Genomic DNA, 18,696 nt, shown 5'->3' with positions numbered 1-18,696 from the left:
AGACAGCCCCGGGAGCGCTGTGGGGCGCAGCGGGGTGCTGCGAGGTCTTACGCAGCTTGTGGCGGCTCGGTTCGGTTGTGGGCTGTTGAGAAGTTGTGCAGGAGCGGGGGAAGCCGCCCCTTCGCGTACTGCCCGCGCTGGGCGCCTACCCCGCGCTGCCTCTGCGCCGGGCCCCGGCCTGCCGGCAGCTAGGGTTGGCATCTGCGTTGGGGAGGTAAGGCCGATTATTCTCTCGCTACAGCAGCTGTGAGGGCCTTTCTCTTCCAGGGATGAGTTACAGTGAAGTCAGGGGAAAAAAAAAAAAAAGTCTCAGAAAAATACTTTTTAGTTCTACCAATCTAGGTTGTTCAAAGAGATTTAGATTAATTCTTGCAGTAATGATGTGGCAGTGTGCACTGAAAGGTAACGGCTTTTATCAAAAGCTGTCATCAAGTATTCGGATTGTGTTAATCTGCCTTTCAACTATTGATTTAATTGGAGCTCCAGTAACGTAAGTTAACAGAGGAACTGATCCCTTGATTTTTCCATGCTGGACAACATACGGTTTTGATTATTAAGTATACTAATGCCTAATTAAAGTTATGAACTCTTCTAACACGAATTTTCCCTTCACATTATAAGGTTGGTTAGTTTTTTTGTTTGTTTTGTCTTAATAACAGCCAAAAATGAAAGGCTACCAGTTTGACCAATTACATATTGTAAAATGCATGCCAGTTTATATGGTATTTCCTAATAATATGCTACTCTTTCTGTGGCTTTTTATCTGGGCAGGTATATATAACACCACAAAATTAGATTTAACTTGTTCTCTGTATCAAATTATTTTCAAGTGATAAGTTATTAAGGAGATTGTGAATTTTGCTTTCAAAATTTAGAGCTAATGTTAATGTTTGGGCTGAATCATTTTTTCTCAGACATTGAAGCTTCACTGATTTTACTTAAATTTACATAGGACAGGGAAAACTTTAAACAGTCTTTGATGGTTTTTCTTTCTGCAGACTTTTTACATTTAAATACAAATGTGTATGAAATCAGTGGGACTGTGGGTTTCATGTCCTTAGGTTTATGTGCCATCGGTTTCACAGGGAGTTTGCCAGAAAGAGGAAGGATGGTCTTTTTCTATTACTAGTTGTTTATTCTTCCATCTCTTCTTCCTAGGTGTCTGGTGAATCAGGCATGGAAACTCGTTAGAGTAGTTTTGAAAAGTAGCTTTTTCTCCTTTTTCCACCTTCTGATTAGCTGTCCCTAAGATCACGTCTCTGATTCGGCTCGTCGTGCGGCCATGTGAGTGCTTGCACTGCGGGGGGAGCCAGGAACAAGGGCCTCAGGGGATGTAGGAGTGCCTTCAGTGGCTTAGCGAAACTGTAGCATTGGTAGTTTCCGTAGTTTCAGTTACTTGCGGCGTGGAAATGCACAGAAGAGGAAAAAAATTAGTACTAATGTTTGCAAATAGAGCTGTCCCAAAATATAACGGTAAAAGCAAAAATGTGATCTTCCATGATACAGAGTTGTTCCAGAAAATGTTACAAGGTGAAACATCTTGTCCATTTTCACGGTGTGGGTAAATAAGGTAGGCACCTCTGGAAATAAGCATTTTGCATATTTTGGTGGTGGAGGTTCTTATTTCTCATATGATACAGATATCTGAAATGGATCTCGAGATTTAAAGGTTGTTTGACTGTATTTTGTATTACAATAAGTAAAGCTGTTTTAAGCAGCAGAGCTAACCATGTGTGTTCACAGCAGTGCCACATATGCTGGTTTTATGTAGAAAAGAGTAGAAAAGTAATAGTGGAGGTAGGAATTTCTAGTATTCTCCAAGAAGTAAGTTATTGTCTTTGCGTGTTACTAAGGGTGAAAGTTGTGTGTGTTTTCTTTATGATTTCTGATTTTTTTTCCCCTTTTATTGGCATTTTGCAGATAAGTGTTTGAACACAGCACATGTATGCAGTCTGCCAGTATGTTTCTGAAAAAAATTTTAAGAAGTCCTGCCCTTCCATTTGCTGCACAATGTGGCATGAAAAAGGATTTGCTTCCACTCAGTAGAGCTCTGAGTTTATCAGTTTGCCTGAAGCAGGACAATTCATGCAATCACAAAGAAAAAATAGATTTAGATGCATGGAAGACAGTAATGAAGTCTGGGTTGCCAGAAGTCATCGGTGAGACAGTCTCTGAGCATAAGGAGCTTTCCACTTTGGCTGCTGCACGTAAAACTGTGGAGATGTGGAGACTAGCTGGCAGATTGGTTCCAGAAAATATCACCGAAGAACAGCTAAAAACCTTTATAGAATGTCCTTCCAAGTCAGCCCAGAAGAAGTATTTAAAATTTTTACATCTCAAAGAACTTTACAAGAAAAACAACAAAAGAAAGATGGATGAGAAAAGGGAAAGGAGGCTGGAAACAAAAGAGCAAGGTTCAGAACCTGATGAGGCCAGAAGGAATTCATTCATATGTTTGTGGGCCAGCTGTATGGATAGAGCATACAGTTGGAGGACTGCTCAGTCTATGATCTTTGGCCAGCCTCTAGTGTTTGACATGTCTTATGAAAAAGATATGTCTGCCCGAGAAGTGGCAAATGCAGTAAGACAGATGGTATTCAGCGAAGGCTGCAATCGAAGATCTGCGGATCCGTTCCACATCCATTTCTGTAACTTCAAAGAAGACAGCCTCTATCATAGGGAATTTATTAAGCATTATAAAGAGGCATGGGGCAAATTGCTTATCACTGTGACAGACCAGTGCTACACAGAAGTATTTCCAAAAGATAAGCTTATCTATCTGACTGCTGATTCTCCCAAAGTTATGAAAACATTCGATCATGATAAAATCTATATCGTTGGGTCAATAGTTGACAAGAGCATAAAAACAGGAGTCTCTTTAGCACGGGCAAAGCGACTGGGGCTGGAGACTGCGGCCCTTCCACTGGAGAAGTACTTGCTTTGGAATATTGGTGCCAAAAATCTCACACTAGATCAGATGATGCATATTTTATTAACCTTGAAAGATACTGGAGACTGGAAGAAGGCTCTGGAATTTGTTCCAAAAAGGAAATACTGTGGCTTTGTAAGCAAGCCTATACATGAACTGAAAAAAACCTTAAGCCTGGTCAACACACTTAAACTTGGAAGGAGACATGAAGAATTACAAAAGCAATTTGTCAAGAACTACTCTGAGAAGCTAACACGAAAGTAGAGTGGTGGGAACAAGAATGATTTTTTTAATGCTCTGGCTTCTTGGGACTCCTGCAGCTATGTTCAGCTTTTTATCTCCAACCTGTCTTTGTTGGTTAAATTTGAAAGTACTGTTGTTAGGGATTTTTTTTTTTTTCAATTACCTTAGTATTCCAGCTGTTTACAATTATTCACACATTATTGAAATTATGTATGAGAAATGAGATAATCTGTTCTAAAATATTACTCTGTACAACAAATATCCATCTGTTCAGTTGAACCATGCTGGGACAAGGGGAATTGCCACTGAATACAAAGGTTGTTCTTCAGAGAACACCTCAGTGCTTTGGGTTTGCAATGGGTGGACGCCATCCACACTTTTGTTCTGAAAGGTGAGCCATGTTGAAATAAAAGCTACTTCCTTGTCACTTCCTAGATCCTCTTTTGGTTTGTAGATGAATTGGCTTCTCATAGCTGAACTAAAAACAAATGGTCAAAACCCGGCATGGGTTTGGAAAGTTGCAGAATTTGTTTGTTAATGTTCTATCTGGAATGATATCAAGACCCAATTTGAGAGGAATAAGCCATATTTATTGATCCGGATTTTTATCCTTGAGGCCTATGTAATGTAGATTTCCTAAAGTACTGGAACTTTTGAGATGATAAACATTGATATTAGTAAATACTTAGAGGCGCAGGGAGCCTTTTAGTATTTCTGACAGCTGAAAATGTATTGATTGGCCTCTCTGAAAGTCTGTGTCCTGGCTGCAGAGCTACAATGGGCTAAAATACGGTTCTTCCTGCTGTCTGTAGGATGAGGAGGGATTCCTTTATGGGTACTTAAATATTTTTTATTTAGTCTAGCTGACTACCCTGATGCTTCAAGTCAATGATGGTAAATGGTGTGTGTGTGGGGGTGTCCTGAAAATTCAAAAACTAGGACTGGGGCATGTAATTTTTGAAGAGTAGGCTTCAAACACCCCAGGGGTTGGTGGTGATCCTCTCCATGTCTGGCCTCTTACATGTTGCTGCAAGGAGGGTTGGAAGACAGAAGACATGCTACCCCAATACTGCCCCTGAAGCACGGGGGTGTGCGTGGGGAAACCCTGGCATGGAGAAAGACCTCGTTCCTTCCAGCAGAGGTGGCTGGGCAGTCGGCCAAGCTGCACCGTGGGGCAGTGCTTCTGGGGGGCCGAGGGCACCCTCCAGCCCCGAGTCAAGCCCTTGGGGGCGAGGACTGGCTGCCTGGCTCAGATGGCCCTTCTTCCTTCCTTGTGTGAGGAAGAGACAACAGGGAGATGCGTGCTGCAGGAGCGTGCCTCCTGCTCGCCGTTACTCCATCAAACTGCCATTTCTGATCGGTGCACTGGTTTGCGCTTTGGGAGGGGAAAAATGACGTCACTGCTTGCTTGAGCTCACGCTGGTGCAGGATGAAAGAGGATTTTTAAACCGCGAGCAGTGGGGAGGGCGTGCCGCTGAGCACGGCAGCCGCCCGCGCTGTGTGTAGCCGTGCTGCTTCTCAGCACCGGGGATGCGGGGGCCCTGCCCGTGATGTCGAACCTGCAGCCCCGAGGGAGGGAAGCAGCGGCCAAGTGTGCCTCCGCCGGACGTGCGTCACAACGACGCCGCTCTCGGCCTTCCCGCCCTCCCCGGCGGCTCCCAGAGCGGCGCTTCCTTTCGCGTCACTCCTCCGCGCCGCGAGAGGCGGGGCTGGCCCGGCCGCTCTGGCCTCCGCCCGCGCTTTCTCTATGGTCAGGGGGAGAGGGCCAGCGGGTGGAGGAGCCGCGGAGAGGCAGCGCGCATGCGCGACGCGGGAGGCGGAGGCGGGGGAAAATGGCGGACGGCAGAGCTGAGGGGGAGAAGGCGAAGCGGCCGCAGCCCGGAGGAGGTGAACATGTAGCGCCTCTCGCCGCGTAGCTGCGGGGTGGGCAGGGGGCCCGGGCCGGTCCCCCAGGGGTGGGGGGGGTCCAAGGGTGTCGCCTCAGGGCGGGCCGGCCTGGGCTGTGCGGTGCCCGGCCCTGCGGGGAGAGGGGGCGGCCTGGGCCTGAGGGGGCTTCACTGGCGGAGAGGCCGCGGTCTGGGTCCGCTGACCTTACGCCTGAGGATTAGCCTCAGCCTTACAGGAGCTTTTAAAAACAATCTAACAGCTTCTCCTTGTCCGTGAAAATGCGTTATTTCTCTCTTTGTAAAAAAAATACACGGAATGCTTCTGTCGTGTACGGAGCGAAATTTGACCGTTGCTGCTGGCAAGGATGAAGATATTTCCTTAAAGATTAGCTTTTAACAGCTGTGGTACCTTTTAAAAATGGGTGCTGTCAATATTCTTTATCTGCTGTTTTAAGCATCCTGGGGTTTTTTGCTTGGTAGCAGTCTGCAAGTTTTTTGTTTGGTTTTATATCCTGTCACCTTCTGTGCTACTTACTATCAGTTCTTCAAAAATTTTTAATCGTATGATTCTTTCCTGCTTTCTTCCTCTGACTTAAAATTCAGAAGGCAGGGGTTTTTTTGCAAAGATAAAGCTTCTCTTTTCTATTTTTTGGGTTGTTTTGTTGTTTATCTATAGGAAGAAGACATTTCTCTGATCAATTGAAAAATTACATTCAGCTTGTAAACCAGTTACAGTAGCCTCAACAGTGATTGTTGTTTCTGATAATCACTAAAATATGAACAATAATACTTGATTTTAGGTAGTTCTTTCACTCTTTGTTTCGCTGGTTTGTGTGGCTTTTGGGGGGGGGTTTGATTGTTTTGTATTAGTAATTTGGTAACTGGACAGCATCAGTATGTCAGTTATCCATGCTGTCTTGTGTGCTGTTTGATGCACTGGAACATGATTTTAGTGAGTTATGGTACATTGGCCCAAAGGAAGGATAGTCTCTCCCTGATGATTTTTAAAAGTGCTTCAGAGTCTTTAGCTTTTGCCAAGATCAGTGGGATGTACCTTAAAGTTAACTTAGCTGTGACTGGTTTGTTCCCACCACCACCAGTGGTCACGCTTCCAAGGAGATCCTGAAATGCTGCACAACTAGCACTGTTAGTCTTGTCACTTAAACCACCTAGATAGTGGAAGTTGTCCGTTTACACAGCTTGTTGAGACTCATAAGGAAAACTCATCTGTGATGTAGGACAGCTTGTTATTACTGTGATCCATGAAAAGAGCACTGGTCAGACTCGTTTTGGAAATAGTACTGGTGCTTTCTGTAGGTGAAGAATGACCTCCTCGACACCTCTAGGAAGCAATAAAGAAGCCTTAATGTCTTGAAAATTATATATGCATTGGCATGGGTAATGGGAGCGACCTCTTAATGGATAGTATATATCTGCATTTCTGTTTCCTGCAGAGACAGAGCAGCCCAACAGCTCCCACCTACCCTAATAGTCCTATGCCCTTTATTGCTCCTTCAGCAAGTAAGAGCATTTCTTTCAGCAGTCTATAGTTCATCCTAAGTGGAGCCTAGCAGAAGTAACATTCAGAATGCAGTGGTGATAGGAGCTAATTTTGAGAGAGAAGCTATTTAATATTTTGGTGAGAAGAGAGATGTGTGTAAGCTTTGTTAGGCTTTATCTTGTGCTTAGCAATATTCTAGAATTTGCAGTCAAAGAAGTAAGCTGTAGTGTAATTAGGTTCAAGCTAGCATTAGCTTAAGAACCTGGACTGCTCCGATGTGCCCTGAGATTTGGGCTGCTGTGGATTTTGTATTTTATGTAAAATAAGACTTTTAGGCTCATGGTTCCAGTACTTTTAAGGCCAATGAATTTTCTACCTTCCCTCGAATCACCTTACAGTCTCTAGTGTACCTAGTCTGGACTTGTAATCGAATATTCTGTTTAATGTGATTTCATGGTCTAGCTGTAGAGTTTCTCATAGCCTTGAAGACTGATGTCTGGGAAACTGTGCTAAGACAGCAGTCAGTGCCCAAGGTCACTTGTGTAAATTTTGCTTGTTTCTCTTTCCTCCTTTGTTTTTCACTTTTATAGCTATACTTTCTGGGTCACATATCTTGTGGTGCAGATTAGTAGCATTTTTTAATAGAGTGAAATTGATTACAGTTACTACTTTTTTTCTTTTTTTCTTTTTTTTTTTTGTGATCTGACATGTTTCCAAATGTGAATAATCCATTTTTGTTTCAATTACTTATCACCTTGATAGCTAGAAGAGTGAGGTAGAAAGGGTATATTCTGCTACTTAACATTTGGGAAATAACAGAAAAATAGGGTCCGTACTTTTTCTTTTTCCTGATGTTGTTTCCTTCCTCTCTTTCTCAGAGCTACAATCTTGTTGACCCCCTGTCCAGACTGGCTTCTCTCCCATTGCTCTACCTTACTAATAGCTTTTTGCTGTTAGAGAGCAGTGCGAATAGCTTTCTTCCCTGATGGTCTGAATATGCTGTGCATGGAGGGGCCTGTTCTCCACTCGATATAATGATGAGGAACTGGTGCTAGCTCCAGTTTTTCTTAGACTGATAGTATGAATACTTCCCTATCTGTTCACCAGTGCATGGGTGTTTTTTTTTTTTGCTTCTGCTACTGCAGTGATTATCTTATTGCAGCAGCAGAGAAATGTATTTTTGCTGAAGCATTTACTATGTTCAGTACGAGTTTTCCGGACACCTTTGTCTCTTGGTGTAGCTGAAGAAGCCGAGTCTGTAGGAATGAAAATGTGATTTTGAGTGTTTTTTTCTCTGTGGATTATTGTTCAGCTGCTATGTTTTCCATGCCTTTATACAAAAACAGAAAAGGTGAAATCTATATATATGTTTTTCTAGTGCTGATTCCTTCCTCAAGCAGAGCTTGGCAGATTTATTACAGATGAGATGCGGACAAGCAGTGACTTGAAACATGATTGAGACAGCCGGCCTCACTGTAGTCACTTCCATGATTTTAGAGTTGTGCCAGACAAGCCTAGAGACTGGCATGGACATGTTTTTGTAGAAATTTAGTAGAATTAATTTTAACTTAGGTTATCTACTCTAGATTTGGAATTGGGATTCCAGTTATGAAAGCTTATCTATGGCAACTTAAACCCTAAAAAGATTTAGTCATCTACATTTAATTTACTACATGAACTTTGACTTCCATCCTAAATAAAGAGATGGTGCTTCAAGATTGTTTTCCTGGCTCATACACAAGAAGTTCTTTACAAGTAGTGGAGTGCTTGCAGTTTCTTCTCCTCTTTGTGTTTTGCTGTCCACTAAATGTACATTGGTGGAAACTGCTGTCACTAAAACCTATTGCACCCAAAGTATAATGCTTTTTGAGGTTGCTGCTCCCATCAGTCTGCTCAGTAAAAATAGCTCATCTTGGTAAGTTGTTTCGACTTCACCAGGACCTGAAGAAGAGGCAGAAAAACCTGTGAAAACTAAGACTGTTTCTTCCAGTAATGGAGGAGAAAGTTCGAGTCGCAGCGCAGAGAAACGGGCAGCTAATGAAGAAGCTGAAGACTTCACCACAAAGCCTGCTCCTGCCAAAATGTCCAAGTTTGGATTTTCCATAGGCAGTCAGACAGCAAAGAAGGCATCTGCAATATCCATCAAACTAGGAGCAAATGTAAGTTGTCTTGAGGGCTTTTAATTTTAGGGAAAGTGAGGCAAAGGGGGAAGTACTTTGGGGAGGCTTCCTTGCAGAAGGAAAGCCTTGAATTACATGAGGGTAACAAGGATAAAGTTTAAGAAAGCATTGGAGGGCCACCTAGTCGTGCATGTGTAAGTACTTCAAGGTGATTAATCATCAGGTTAGTTGTCCCAGGAAGCATCAGACTTGATTGAAATGAACTGTAGGTCTGTGAACATACAGAATAATTTTGTAGTGAGATTTGGTAAGTCTGGAATAATTTCCTGGGGGAAATGAGCAGACTTGTTAAAGTGTTCAGGTTACTTTGAAATGAGTGCTGGGAGCTTCACTGCATGGAACACTTAAAGCTACAAGAAAGCAAGTACTCTCCTAGGTGGCTTAATAGGTCATCTTCCACTCCAAAGATCTTATTTTAGCATGAGGAAGTATAGTTTATTTTCCATGACTTTGCCTGTTCTTTGCAAGGACGGTATGATTCATTTATACTGTATGCAAGAGGGGACGCTTCGTTCCATAGGTTTCTAAGAATTCTGATACCCTTTATTGTCCAGTACAAGGTGCTTGTTCAGATGTGAGTCTGATGCCTCTCCTTACTACCGAAGTAGTCCTCCAGTAGCTTGGGCAAGGACAAGCCAGATGCTGTCTCTCTGGTTGATAACGGTTCATTTACACTTACCCCGTACCACTGTAATGGATACATTATAAATCCTTGACTGGATTAAATTCAAATTGTAAGCATGAAAGGCTTACACCTGAAATGCTAGTGTTTTATGAATCTGCAAAAGATGGAGAGAGCTCTCTTATTTTTAGATGGGAGGTAGATGTGCGCTGGCAGCGTTCTAGAGTATAAACACCATCAGGTCAGCTCAGACTTTGGAAAAAGCTGCCTTCTCTGAGCCACTAGCAAGTTCTGATTTCTCATGCAAAAGGATACATCCAGTGGCACTAAATTTGGCTCAAGATTTCTGGCTCACTGAATTTAGTGGGTGACTGGCAGTGTACCACATTGGACATGCTGAAACTTAATCCTGTTTCTTTTTAGTCAGTTTTACTCCCTTAGTATGTTACCTGTTCCTGTGGAGCTGATGCTTTAAAATATGGCACAATATTTTTACATTACATGCTATTGGTGAGGAATAGCTGTAGACAGTTGCATAAGGACTCTGTTGCAGTATCAGCTTCAAAACTATGAGTGTATATGAAATAATCACCCATAAAATCAAAATGGAGGAAGCACCGTATATGATTTAGATATTTGGTAATACTGTCACAGCAAACTTACTGATGACTCAGTGCTTTCTTAGTGGTCTCAAAGTTAGTTTCTGTGTCTCTGCTGTATGACATGTAACAGTTGTGAGTTTGATAGCTTCTTAACACTTTAAATACGGGAAGGTACTGGAAATGAAAATAACACTTTAAAAGAGACCTCTATTAATCAGGCTGTGTTATGCACATTGATGCTAGTTTTAAAGTATTTTTTAAAGCCAGAAGGATGTTAAGTTTTTAAAATTCAAGAAAGTAAACACATCTTCCTGTCATTGATGGATAAGAATACTTCAAAAGAGTAATGGCAAGGGTGACATAGTAAAATTTTGAATATCACAATTTATTCAGGTTCTGATTTAATTGTTCATGTCACGCACCAGTGCCTGCATACCCCTGCAGTGTGCTAGAAAGTTAAGAGTTGCTTGTGGGGAATTGTAATATGAGAGGGCTTGGCTAGTTTTTTAGAGTGTATCTCACACAAATGAGCAGCCATTTTCCTTTTTCATTAGAGAGAAACTGTCATCTCCTTGATTCAAACAAAAACACTTTTCCCCCCTCATTGCCCATTTCAGTGAAGATGTTTGACTTCATTTTAGCAAAATATTTAAAATTCCAAGGTGAGGTTTTTTTGAGTTGGTGGACTTACTTGTGCATTTGGTCTTTTTCAGAAGCCTAAAGAGCCTGTTCCAACCCTTGCTCCAAAAACCCTTTCTGTAGCAGCAGCTTTCAATGAAGATGAAGATGTGAGTAATAAGCCAGTGATCATCACAAGTTAAAGTACCATTGGTGTGGGTTAGAGTTAGGCAGAGGGAGTGGGTCATTTAAGGTTCTTCAAATAAATGTTGGGGATTTTCAACCTAGAAATATCCCTTGTGTTTGTTTTAGAATGTATAACTTTAGCTCTGTTTTGGTTCAAGAAATCATGAAAGTGTTGATAACTTTTCCCTGAAAATGAGATGCACAAAATAATTTGAACTAATGGTTGCTTTCTCTGAGCTTGATAAAAGGGAGGTGAAGAAGAGTTGGGCTTTCTCTGGTTTGATAAATATTTTATTGTCATGTTACTGCTTCTTCTTAGGCAGAGGTGAACAAAGGGCTTCATATTTCTTTCAGTAACCTTGTAGAAACTCTGTTTTGTCCTACCACTTTGCTTTCCTGTAGGGCTGTAGTCTGTACTTTATCTTGTCAGGCATTTGAAATGTTCAAAAGACAGTACCCAGCCACACTCTAACCTACTTTCTCTCTGTAGAGTGAACCAGAAGAAATGCCTCCAGAAGCCAAGATGCGCATGAAGAACATTGGAAGGTAGGTCAGCTTTTAACTGTGGTTTGGAGAAGGGTGAGTGCATGAGAATACCTCCTCCAGCACAGGTCACATCTTGCAGGTGGTTTAGAAATATAGGAAGATAGAATACATTCAGAAAGTTTTTCTTCAGAAACGTGAAAATTTTAATACAGATATTTTGAATTCTTCAGCTGTAGGTTAAAAGGAATACATTTATATTTGCACTTTGAGTTTTATTTTCATTCTTTCTAAGGAAGAAATTGATTCTGTGTTAAATAGAAGCTAGTTTTCTTCTTGAAAAGGTAATAGGTGGGAGTTCCTGCTTGCTTCTAAACTTTTTATCTGTCTATAAGTTGACCTGAAATAGGGTAGTCATGTCAGATTTTTAAACTCCCATGCAAGGGGAATATGAGAATCATCTCTTTAAGAGAGTCAGAGAATCACTTGTTTGCTTTTGAAACAAATGTATATAATTGTTCTGCTTGCCACAAATTTGAGACAGTGCAAGGCTGGTAGGGACATTTTCAGAGGAGGCTTCACTTAAGTCAGGGATTAATTTTGAGCATGTGTATTTTAAACATGTTTATCATGATAAAATGCTTTTAAAGTCAGACCTCTGGATGCTCACTACTGTTTAGTGGGGTTTTATCTCCAAAAGCAAATTTGGATCTTCAGTTTTGTAGCCCTTGCAACAAATTCTTGACAGCTGGCAAAAGTGACTGCCACTCCCCCTCCTCTGCTGCCCCATCTCCTTGCTCTGTCTTGACATGTTACCGAGAGATCAGTTCTGTGGCCGAATTACGGTTGCTAATAGTGAGGACTCCTGATGTAACAAAGAAATGTGTGGTAGTTTCTGGTGGCAGGTTGGACTTGAAATTGGTGATCTCAGTGTCATGTTGCACAAACTGCTGTAGCTGAGCTGACTATCTCAACTGATCTTGTTTTACTTTTTTCACAGGGATACACCAACCTCAGCAGGACCAAATTCCTTCAATAAAGGAAAGCATGGTTTTTCTGACAACCAGAAGCTATGGGAACGAAATATAAAATCTCATCTTGGAAATGTCCATGACCAAGAAAATAACTAGATGATGTGGATTGAGAGTTGGGTGTTTGGGGGGAGGGTAGGGTGTAACGTTAAAGGAACAGTTTCCTTTTTTAAGAATGGTATAAGACTATCTTTGGAGCCACTTTTTTAAGATTGAGTGGTACACTAATAACTGAGTTTGAAATTAGAGGTAATTTATGTTTTGTATACAGATTTCAAGGCATTTGCTAATTTTGTAGTTCCATGTGATTAGTTTCAAAAGGTTACAGATAATAAAGAAATTGGAGTGGTACCTTTTAAGATTTTTTTTTTTTTTTTTTTTTTTAGGTGGATGAAAAAGGTTACTGTCTCTTTAATGAGGTTAACATTGAATGCTCTTGCATTCTCACTTCTGGCTCCCTCTTCATAACAGGAGAAACAGTTGACTCCTAGGAATATGGCTAAAGAGAGTGAGCATTGTCTTGTGCTAGAAGTGTTACTGGACTATTACTTTGAATATCAATTTATGCAGGAAATAATAAGAATCTGGATTTTTTTTCTCCCTGCAGTCACCTTTTGTTAAGTCTCTGCAAACTAGGCATTATGTTGCTCTGAGTGGCTCTGGTAACTTAGCTCTAATTTTGTTTAAAACTTCATGTAGGATGTGTAACCTTCTGTGGCCTGTTTCATCCTAAGGAAATAGGCCTTGTCTGTATATTAGATACAGTCTGTAAAGAATATTCACTACAAAGGTAAATCAGTATTTTCAGTGTGCTCCTCTTAAATCATTAGTCTTGAGTAGTGCTTGTTAGCATTTCCTTGCAGTACACAAAAGCCACCACCAAAAAGACAAGCTAATGTACATTAAGCTTCACATTTGGTTGAAAGATTTTTCTTTACTATGCCTAGAAGGAATAAAAGCCACACCAAAAATCAGTAACTCACTGCTTAAGTATGAAAAATCCAAGATGCACTTTCCCTGTCTTGCCATTTAAAACAAAATGCCTTGATGCCTGTGACCTCAATGGATGCTATCAGGTTAAAGAATGCTGTATTTGCAGTCCTAATTCTTCTAACAAGTGTCAATTTCAGAATTAAACTTGACCTTTTCCTACCTGTCTGCCTTTTGCAGTGATTTTCAACAATTAATGTCATTGTTGAACTAATTAAACTATGTGGTCAGTTTAACTTCCGAGCTTTCTTACTGTGGAACAGTTCTGTAGGATTTCAGACCTAGTAATGACTGCCTAAATTTCAGTCTAATTTAGATTGCATAGTTTTAAAACCTTTTACTATCAGAACTGGTTAAACAGAAAGTTGTAAACAGCAACTCCACCCCGCCACACACCACCCCCCACCCCCCTAAACAAACATACCACTCTTTTTAAACTCAAAATACCTGATAGTGTCAGCCACTAAATTAATTTCAGCCTGGAACTGGTCATAGAATTCAGTACATTAATTGTTTTCATCCTGCTTCTGAAACCTTTTTTCATGTTAAAGCTGAACGTGCAAGTGCAGAAAGGAAAGTGCATCTTGATGTGTATTTTTATTTTCATTATTTTAGGAAAGCTCTGACCACTTAGACTTTTGAGTTTGTAAGTTCTAAAAAAATATTTTTTTGTATTTTTGTATTGTATGTGTAATCTTTCTTCTTTTGAAGTCTGATGCAGTTGAATACCTGTAACTATTTTCTTTAAAAGCCTTGTTATAAACGTAACATAAAAACGTATACCTTATTTTTTTTTTCCATAGCAGAATTCTTTGGTTTATTTAAAACAACACACTTTCAGGACTTCCAAAACTGGTTTGGGCATTACTGGAGCTAGGCAAGGCAAAATGAAGCATTTACTTTTCACTTTTCTCACACGTGGTTATGTTTGTCAAAATAAATCCCTTTAAGATAGTGGTAATTCACAGTGAATAACTATTTTATCTTGCTCCTTGGTAGTTACTCGATACTGTCTTGGTCACTTATATTTTGAAAAAAGCAAAAGGGAACTTTGAATAAGAGGGTGACTTTGAGACCTATGCTTTTTTAGTTAACCTGCCGCCACCTCTGTCTTCTACATGTGTGGCTGAAGTAGACCTTCATTTCAACAGAATTTCCTGGTACTTCAAAATCCTTCAGGAAATCACTAGGCAGAACAGCAGTCACACTAGGCAATACCTTCCATGCAAGTGAGAGAGCAAAAGTTCTATTTATCATACTCCCATAGTCAATAAATGTAATCCATGACCTTGTGAGAGGCTGCACCAACGTCTGGGTCTGACTGGAGGTAAGCAGAGATCCTGCCTCCCTCAGTGTATGAGTTCTGCTCCTTCTCAGTGTTTCACAGAAGATAATCGATCAGGGTGGCCTAAATCCACTCAGGACTGACTAGCTGACAAGCTTGATCATGTAGCTACAAGGTCATCTGCTGGTGCTTAATGTCTAATGCTTGCAGGAAAGATCTGACCTGCAAAGTATCATCAAGGTAAATGTTAGCTAGAACTTGTAATTCTAGGCTTTTGTTACAATAATTGTGGTCTGCGCCTGAAGATAGTTCGGGGGAGGGGGGAGGTTTGTGTGATACAGTTTGTTCTTTTTCTAAGAATATTCAGGAATTTTTAAACTCATGGTAAACTTACCTGATCTAGCTATCTTTAGTGTTTCCAGGAGATATGCTGAGCGCTTTAGCTACTGTGTATACCTACCTATCCGTGGTTGAAATGTCTCAGTGTAACTTGTGCAGTTTTATATCAGAAGGCTTACGCTTGCTTAGCAGTAAAGCTTTACTGAGCACCTGAGCAGTTTGCAAAACACTCAAGACATTAGGTGAAGATGTAAGTAGTTACCCAGTAACCTTCTCTGTGCTACCCTGCAGCTAGGCTGCTTTTCAGCCTGCTGGGTTGTGAATGGATCGAACTCATCTAATGCTACCTATTAAAATAATAATAATAAAAAAACAAAAAACAGTGCAGTCAGCTACCAGTGAGGGGGTTTTGGGCAATCCCGAGTGTAGCCCCTTACACACCTAATTTCATTCCTGTAGAAGTGTAGGAGGTGCCCTGTCCACGTTGTCAGTCTATTTTGTCAGCAGAAAGCAGTACCCAACCAGCCCATCTGTAAATCCGATAGATGCTATTTTAATTTCATGGGCTTACTCCCGTGTCATGGATGACCCAGTTACAGTATTCAACCAACTCTGACAAATCATAACTATCATGTCCCAGGGTGACCACAGTGGCAGGCCAGATGTGCTTGAGTTCCACATCTGCCTGATCATGGAGCACCTCCTTGTCAGAACCTACCAGCTGTGCTGAGAGTCCTATGTGCTGGGGTGGCTTTGCCAAAGATTTCTGTGTGGAGACTTGGAGGGAAAGGCAGCTTTTGAGAGAATGGCAGCTTCTGCTTCCTGAAGAGGTTGTAAACTATTGGAAATCACAGGTGTAACACACTCTTTCTAGGCTGCTGTAAAATAAGAAGATAAATGCTTGCAGAAGCAACAGAATTTCAAGCAGGCTTTTTATCTGTGTAGTTAGTAGCCTTAAAAGGTGTTCTGCAAAAAGTGTTTTTTATAAATTAATTATAAAGTTACAAATTGAGGAATGCTGAGTAGTTATGCCCTTAAGCTACAGAAGGGAAGGTTACATTCTAAAATCACCATAATTTGTCTCCTTCCTCTGCCAACAGACACTAGAACACCATAAAAATTGGACAATTGGTTTTCTTATTTTATCCTATTAACACCTGTCCCGATCCAGTGTCGGGGGAGGTTTCGATACGATCCCAAGAGCGAGATTAAGACACAGACGAGGTCAAATGCCGTATACCCAAAATAGGTTTTTATTATTAAAAAAGTGAAGAGGGGTAGCGACAGAATGGAAGGAAAAGGCGGAAATCAGGGATGTGTGATAGGGCTGCAAGCATAGTCACCACCATGGATCCAGCGGCGTCCCGTTGGTCCTCAGCCTTCAGTTCTTTGGTGGTGGGTGCACACAGATCTGGCTTTGATGGCAGATGCACACAAAGCAACATTTTCTGCTGCCTTTTTAAGTTCATCATACCCACTGATCAGCATATCTGCTACCCTTTAGTTTTTTTTTTTTCTCTGGTCCAACAGGTTTTGCATCCGTGTCAAGGGCAGGAACATTTGCCTCTTAGCCTCTTACCAGTTCACTAGCAATGCGTGCATGGGGTCTGGCCTACACTATAGAGCCACAAACGGCTCCAGGATGGGGCCAGCTCAGTCACGTCTGCCCCTTTGAGGCTTATGTAAAGAGTCCGGACAATGCAACGGCCAAGAAGTGGGGGGTGCATCCTTCAATACACTCCCGCTTCCCTGGGCAGCATCCCCCAGACCAGTTCACAGGCCGCAGCAGCTTCTCTTGGAGGTTTGCACAGACACAAGCAGGCTTCGAGACAGTCATAGGACATTTTGGTCTCTCACAACACCTTCCTTACTTCTTCTATTAATGAAGGGATCTCCTACTGTTTTCTGATTTTGATATATTGGCATTTTAAAAACTGTTTAGTGCTTACTTAGGAAAGCTGCTTGTGTTAATGATCTGGAGCTGTTGCCTCAGGGAAGATGATAGTTATCCATAGAGTTAAAAGCATGAAACATGAACTGTTACACTTGAGCGCTACATGTATAGAGTGTGCTAAATTTCTGTTTGTGAAACTCCACTTCAAAGTCCAAGCAATATTTAGTTACTGAAGCAAACCTGTAAACCCCACTTTGCGGCATACATACATCTATGTCAGCTACCCTTTGGGCGCAGTGGAGTGGGCGAGCGTGGCAGGGGCTGTCACAGCGAGCAATCAGAGCATGTACTTTTTCATTCAGTGGCATATAGTTTCTTAAAAAGCTTTGCTAATCTTGTGATTTAGTTCTTAAATTTGGATTTCCCAATGAGACAGATGCACAAATAAAGTGTATGGTTCTGTAGCAGGAACTCCGCTGAAACCTGATGTCATGAGCCTCTGTTTATGTTTTCCTTGTAGTACAAGCTTATTAATTTAAGGTGATGCAAGTCTCCCGCAGCTTTCCGTAATTTGTAGGCATAGTAGTTGCCTATAAAGCTGATGCTCGGTATCTTGTTATAAAATCATAATTCTGCCATTGCTTTAGTGGAAGTGTAGCTGTGGTAGCCTTTCATATCCATATATGCACCATCCCTGCTACACAGAATTGCGGGCACTGAATAGAGCAGTGCAGTGTAGAGTGATTGAGAAACTAGTGCATCTCTTGGGCTGTGCCTTAGTTTTGTTACTTGGGTGCTTGTTTAACATGGTCCTGTTCACATGTGAAATCTAAGGCCAGGCAAGAAGAGCTTTGGCTGCTACACATCTAAAAGCACTGAGGAAGTTAATACTGACATTACCATCTGTAAGGCAGGGCACTTCACCTGAGACAAGAAATACCACCCTCAGGACAAAACTCGTCCTAGGGGTGCAAGACAAACTTACTTTCTGAAAGGTCCCTTCAAAGCCTCACGAGACTTGTAAGCACATTCCCCAACGGTCCCGTGCCCGAGGGAGGCAGCGATGGGACCTGGGGCCTAGCTGGAATGCCTCTGCAGGAGAAGGGCTCGATAAGGGATCGCTTGGGAGGTGCTGGGTTCTCATCGTGTTGGCAGCAGCAGGAGCTGTCAGACAGGCTCCTCAGTGCCACCACATTAAACACACACACAGTGCCAGTGCTGTACAAATACACGGTTCTTCCTTTAACAGCCAGCAACGACATGCTTCTAGCTCCAGTGGAAAGCCACAGGACATATCACCCACACAGCACTTTCACATCTGTAGCTGTCCCTGTTGAGCAGTGGTCGTTCAGTGGTTGGCCGCATCACTCCTTCAGCACTCAGCCTTGTGACACCCCGGTTTTAATTTAATTATATACTTCCCACTTCACTTGGTTACTTGCGGGGGCTTACAGAAGAGTTAACATGTTAAAAAGCTCCCAGAATTTCCTCTAGGAATCAGGATGATCCACAAAAGGTAATCAGGCTTTCTGCAACACTGACGTTGCCTGAAAGTTGCTCTGACAGATGGGGGAAAGGCACAGGGTGCTGCCCGTTCCCAGGCCGGGAGGCAGCTGTACAGCTCACCCTTCAGCCAGGAGGGTGACACTGGAGCACAACTTCCGAGCCACAACCCCTGCTCAAACACTCATCCCTGAGCAGAGGCCAAGGCAGAAGTGCTGTCTGGTGCTTGCTTTAGGGGGGGCAGAGTTGTACAGAAACCCAAATCAAGAGAAGTAACATCTGAAACAAACTAAAATGGTTACTGCTAGGTACTAACTAGCAAGCTGGCACAGCGCCTCCTTCACCAAGAGGTCTTAAGCAAAACTTGAAAAGTAAGTATTACTAGAACTGAACACATCTATCTA

At 41.9% G+C, this 18,696-nt stretch overlaps 3 protein-coding genes and 1 long non-coding RNA gene across 5 annotated transcripts in view; 2 read left to right on the top strand and 2 right to left on the bottom strand.

Moving 5' to 3' along the window:
- Positions 1 to 125, bottom strand: part of TXNL4B (thioredoxin like 4B) — a 2,372-nt gene extending 2,247 nt beyond the window's left edge. Inside the window, exon 1 of the mRNA XM_026853598.1 lies at positions 52 to 125. The gene's annotated coding sequence lies outside the window, so the exon portion shown is untranslated. The remainder of the gene's footprint in view (positions 1 to 51) is intronic.
- Positions 105 to 3,599, top strand: TRMT10C (tRNA methyltransferase 10C, mitochondrial RNase P subunit). Of its 2 annotated transcripts, none has more exons than XM_026853526.1 (2): positions 105 to 214; positions 1,921 to 3,599. In XM_026853526.1, the coding sequence occupies exon 2, from the start codon at positions 1,946 to 1,948 to the stop codon at positions 3,191 to 3,193; it is 1,248 nt and encodes a 415-aa protein (XP_026709327.1). In that variant the 5' UTR covers positions 105 to 214; positions 1,921 to 1,945; the 3' UTR covers positions 3,194 to 3,599. The 2 variants fall into 2 exon arrangements, with proteins under 2 accessions (XP_026709327.1, XP_026709336.1); XM_026853535.1 differs by lacking the exon at positions 105 to 214 and adding an exon at positions 681 to 1,192.
- A 1,353-nt stretch (positions 3,600 to 4,952) lies between these two features.
- PCNP (PEST proteolytic signal containing nuclear protein) lies at positions 4,953 to 12,632 on the top strand. Its single transcript, XM_026853559.1, has 5 exons — positions 4,953 to 5,059; positions 8,498 to 8,718; positions 10,677 to 10,751; positions 11,258 to 11,313; positions 12,251 to 12,632. The coding sequence occupies exons 1-5, from the start codon at positions 5,005 to 5,007 to the stop codon at positions 12,378 to 12,380; spliced, it is 537 nt and encodes a 178-aa protein (XP_026709360.1). The 5' UTR covers positions 4,953 to 5,004; the 3' UTR covers positions 12,381 to 12,632.
- Positions 12,633 to 12,870: 238 nt separating this feature from the next.
- LOC113482692 lies at positions 12,871 to 17,303 on the bottom strand. The gene is made up of 2 exons (XR_003398905.1): positions 16,758 to 17,303; positions 12,871 to 16,052 (listed from the first exon to the last, which is right to left on the bottom strand). It is a non-coding gene; the product is annotated as an uncharacterized LOC113482692 (long non-coding RNA).
- Between the last annotated feature and the right edge of the window lie 1,393 nt (positions 17,304 to 18,696).

This window comes from Athene cunicularia, assembly GCF_003259725.1.
Source record: "Athene cunicularia isolate RWA chromosome 1 unlocalized genomic scaffold, athCun1 chr1_part1, whole genome shotgun sequence".
Classification (NCBI taxonomy): Eukaryota; Metazoa; Chordata; class Aves; order Strigiformes; family Strigidae; genus Athene; species Athene cunicularia.
Note: the sequence above shows the minus strand (reverse complement) of the source record. Positions and strands in the feature narration are given on the sequence as shown.

Excerpts from the sequence above, each read along its gene's own strand:
- PCNP (XM_026853559.1), top strand. The coding sequence starts at position 5,005 with ATGGCGGACGGCAGAGCTGAGGGGGAGAAGGCGAAGCGGCCGCAGCCC. Across the intron at positions 5,060-8,497 it reads GCGGCCGCAGCCCGGAGGAG|GACCTGAAGAAGAGGCAGAA; the intron begins GTGAACATGTAG and ends CGACTTCACCAG. Across the intron at positions 8,719-10,676 it reads CCATCAAACTAGGAGCAAAT|AAGCCTAAAGAGCCTGTTCC; the intron begins GTAAGTTGTCTT and ends GGTCTTTTTCAG.
- TRMT10C (XM_026853526.1), top strand. The coding sequence starts at position 1,946 with ATGCAGTCTGCCAGTATGTTTCTGAAAAAAATTTTAAGAAGTCCTGCC.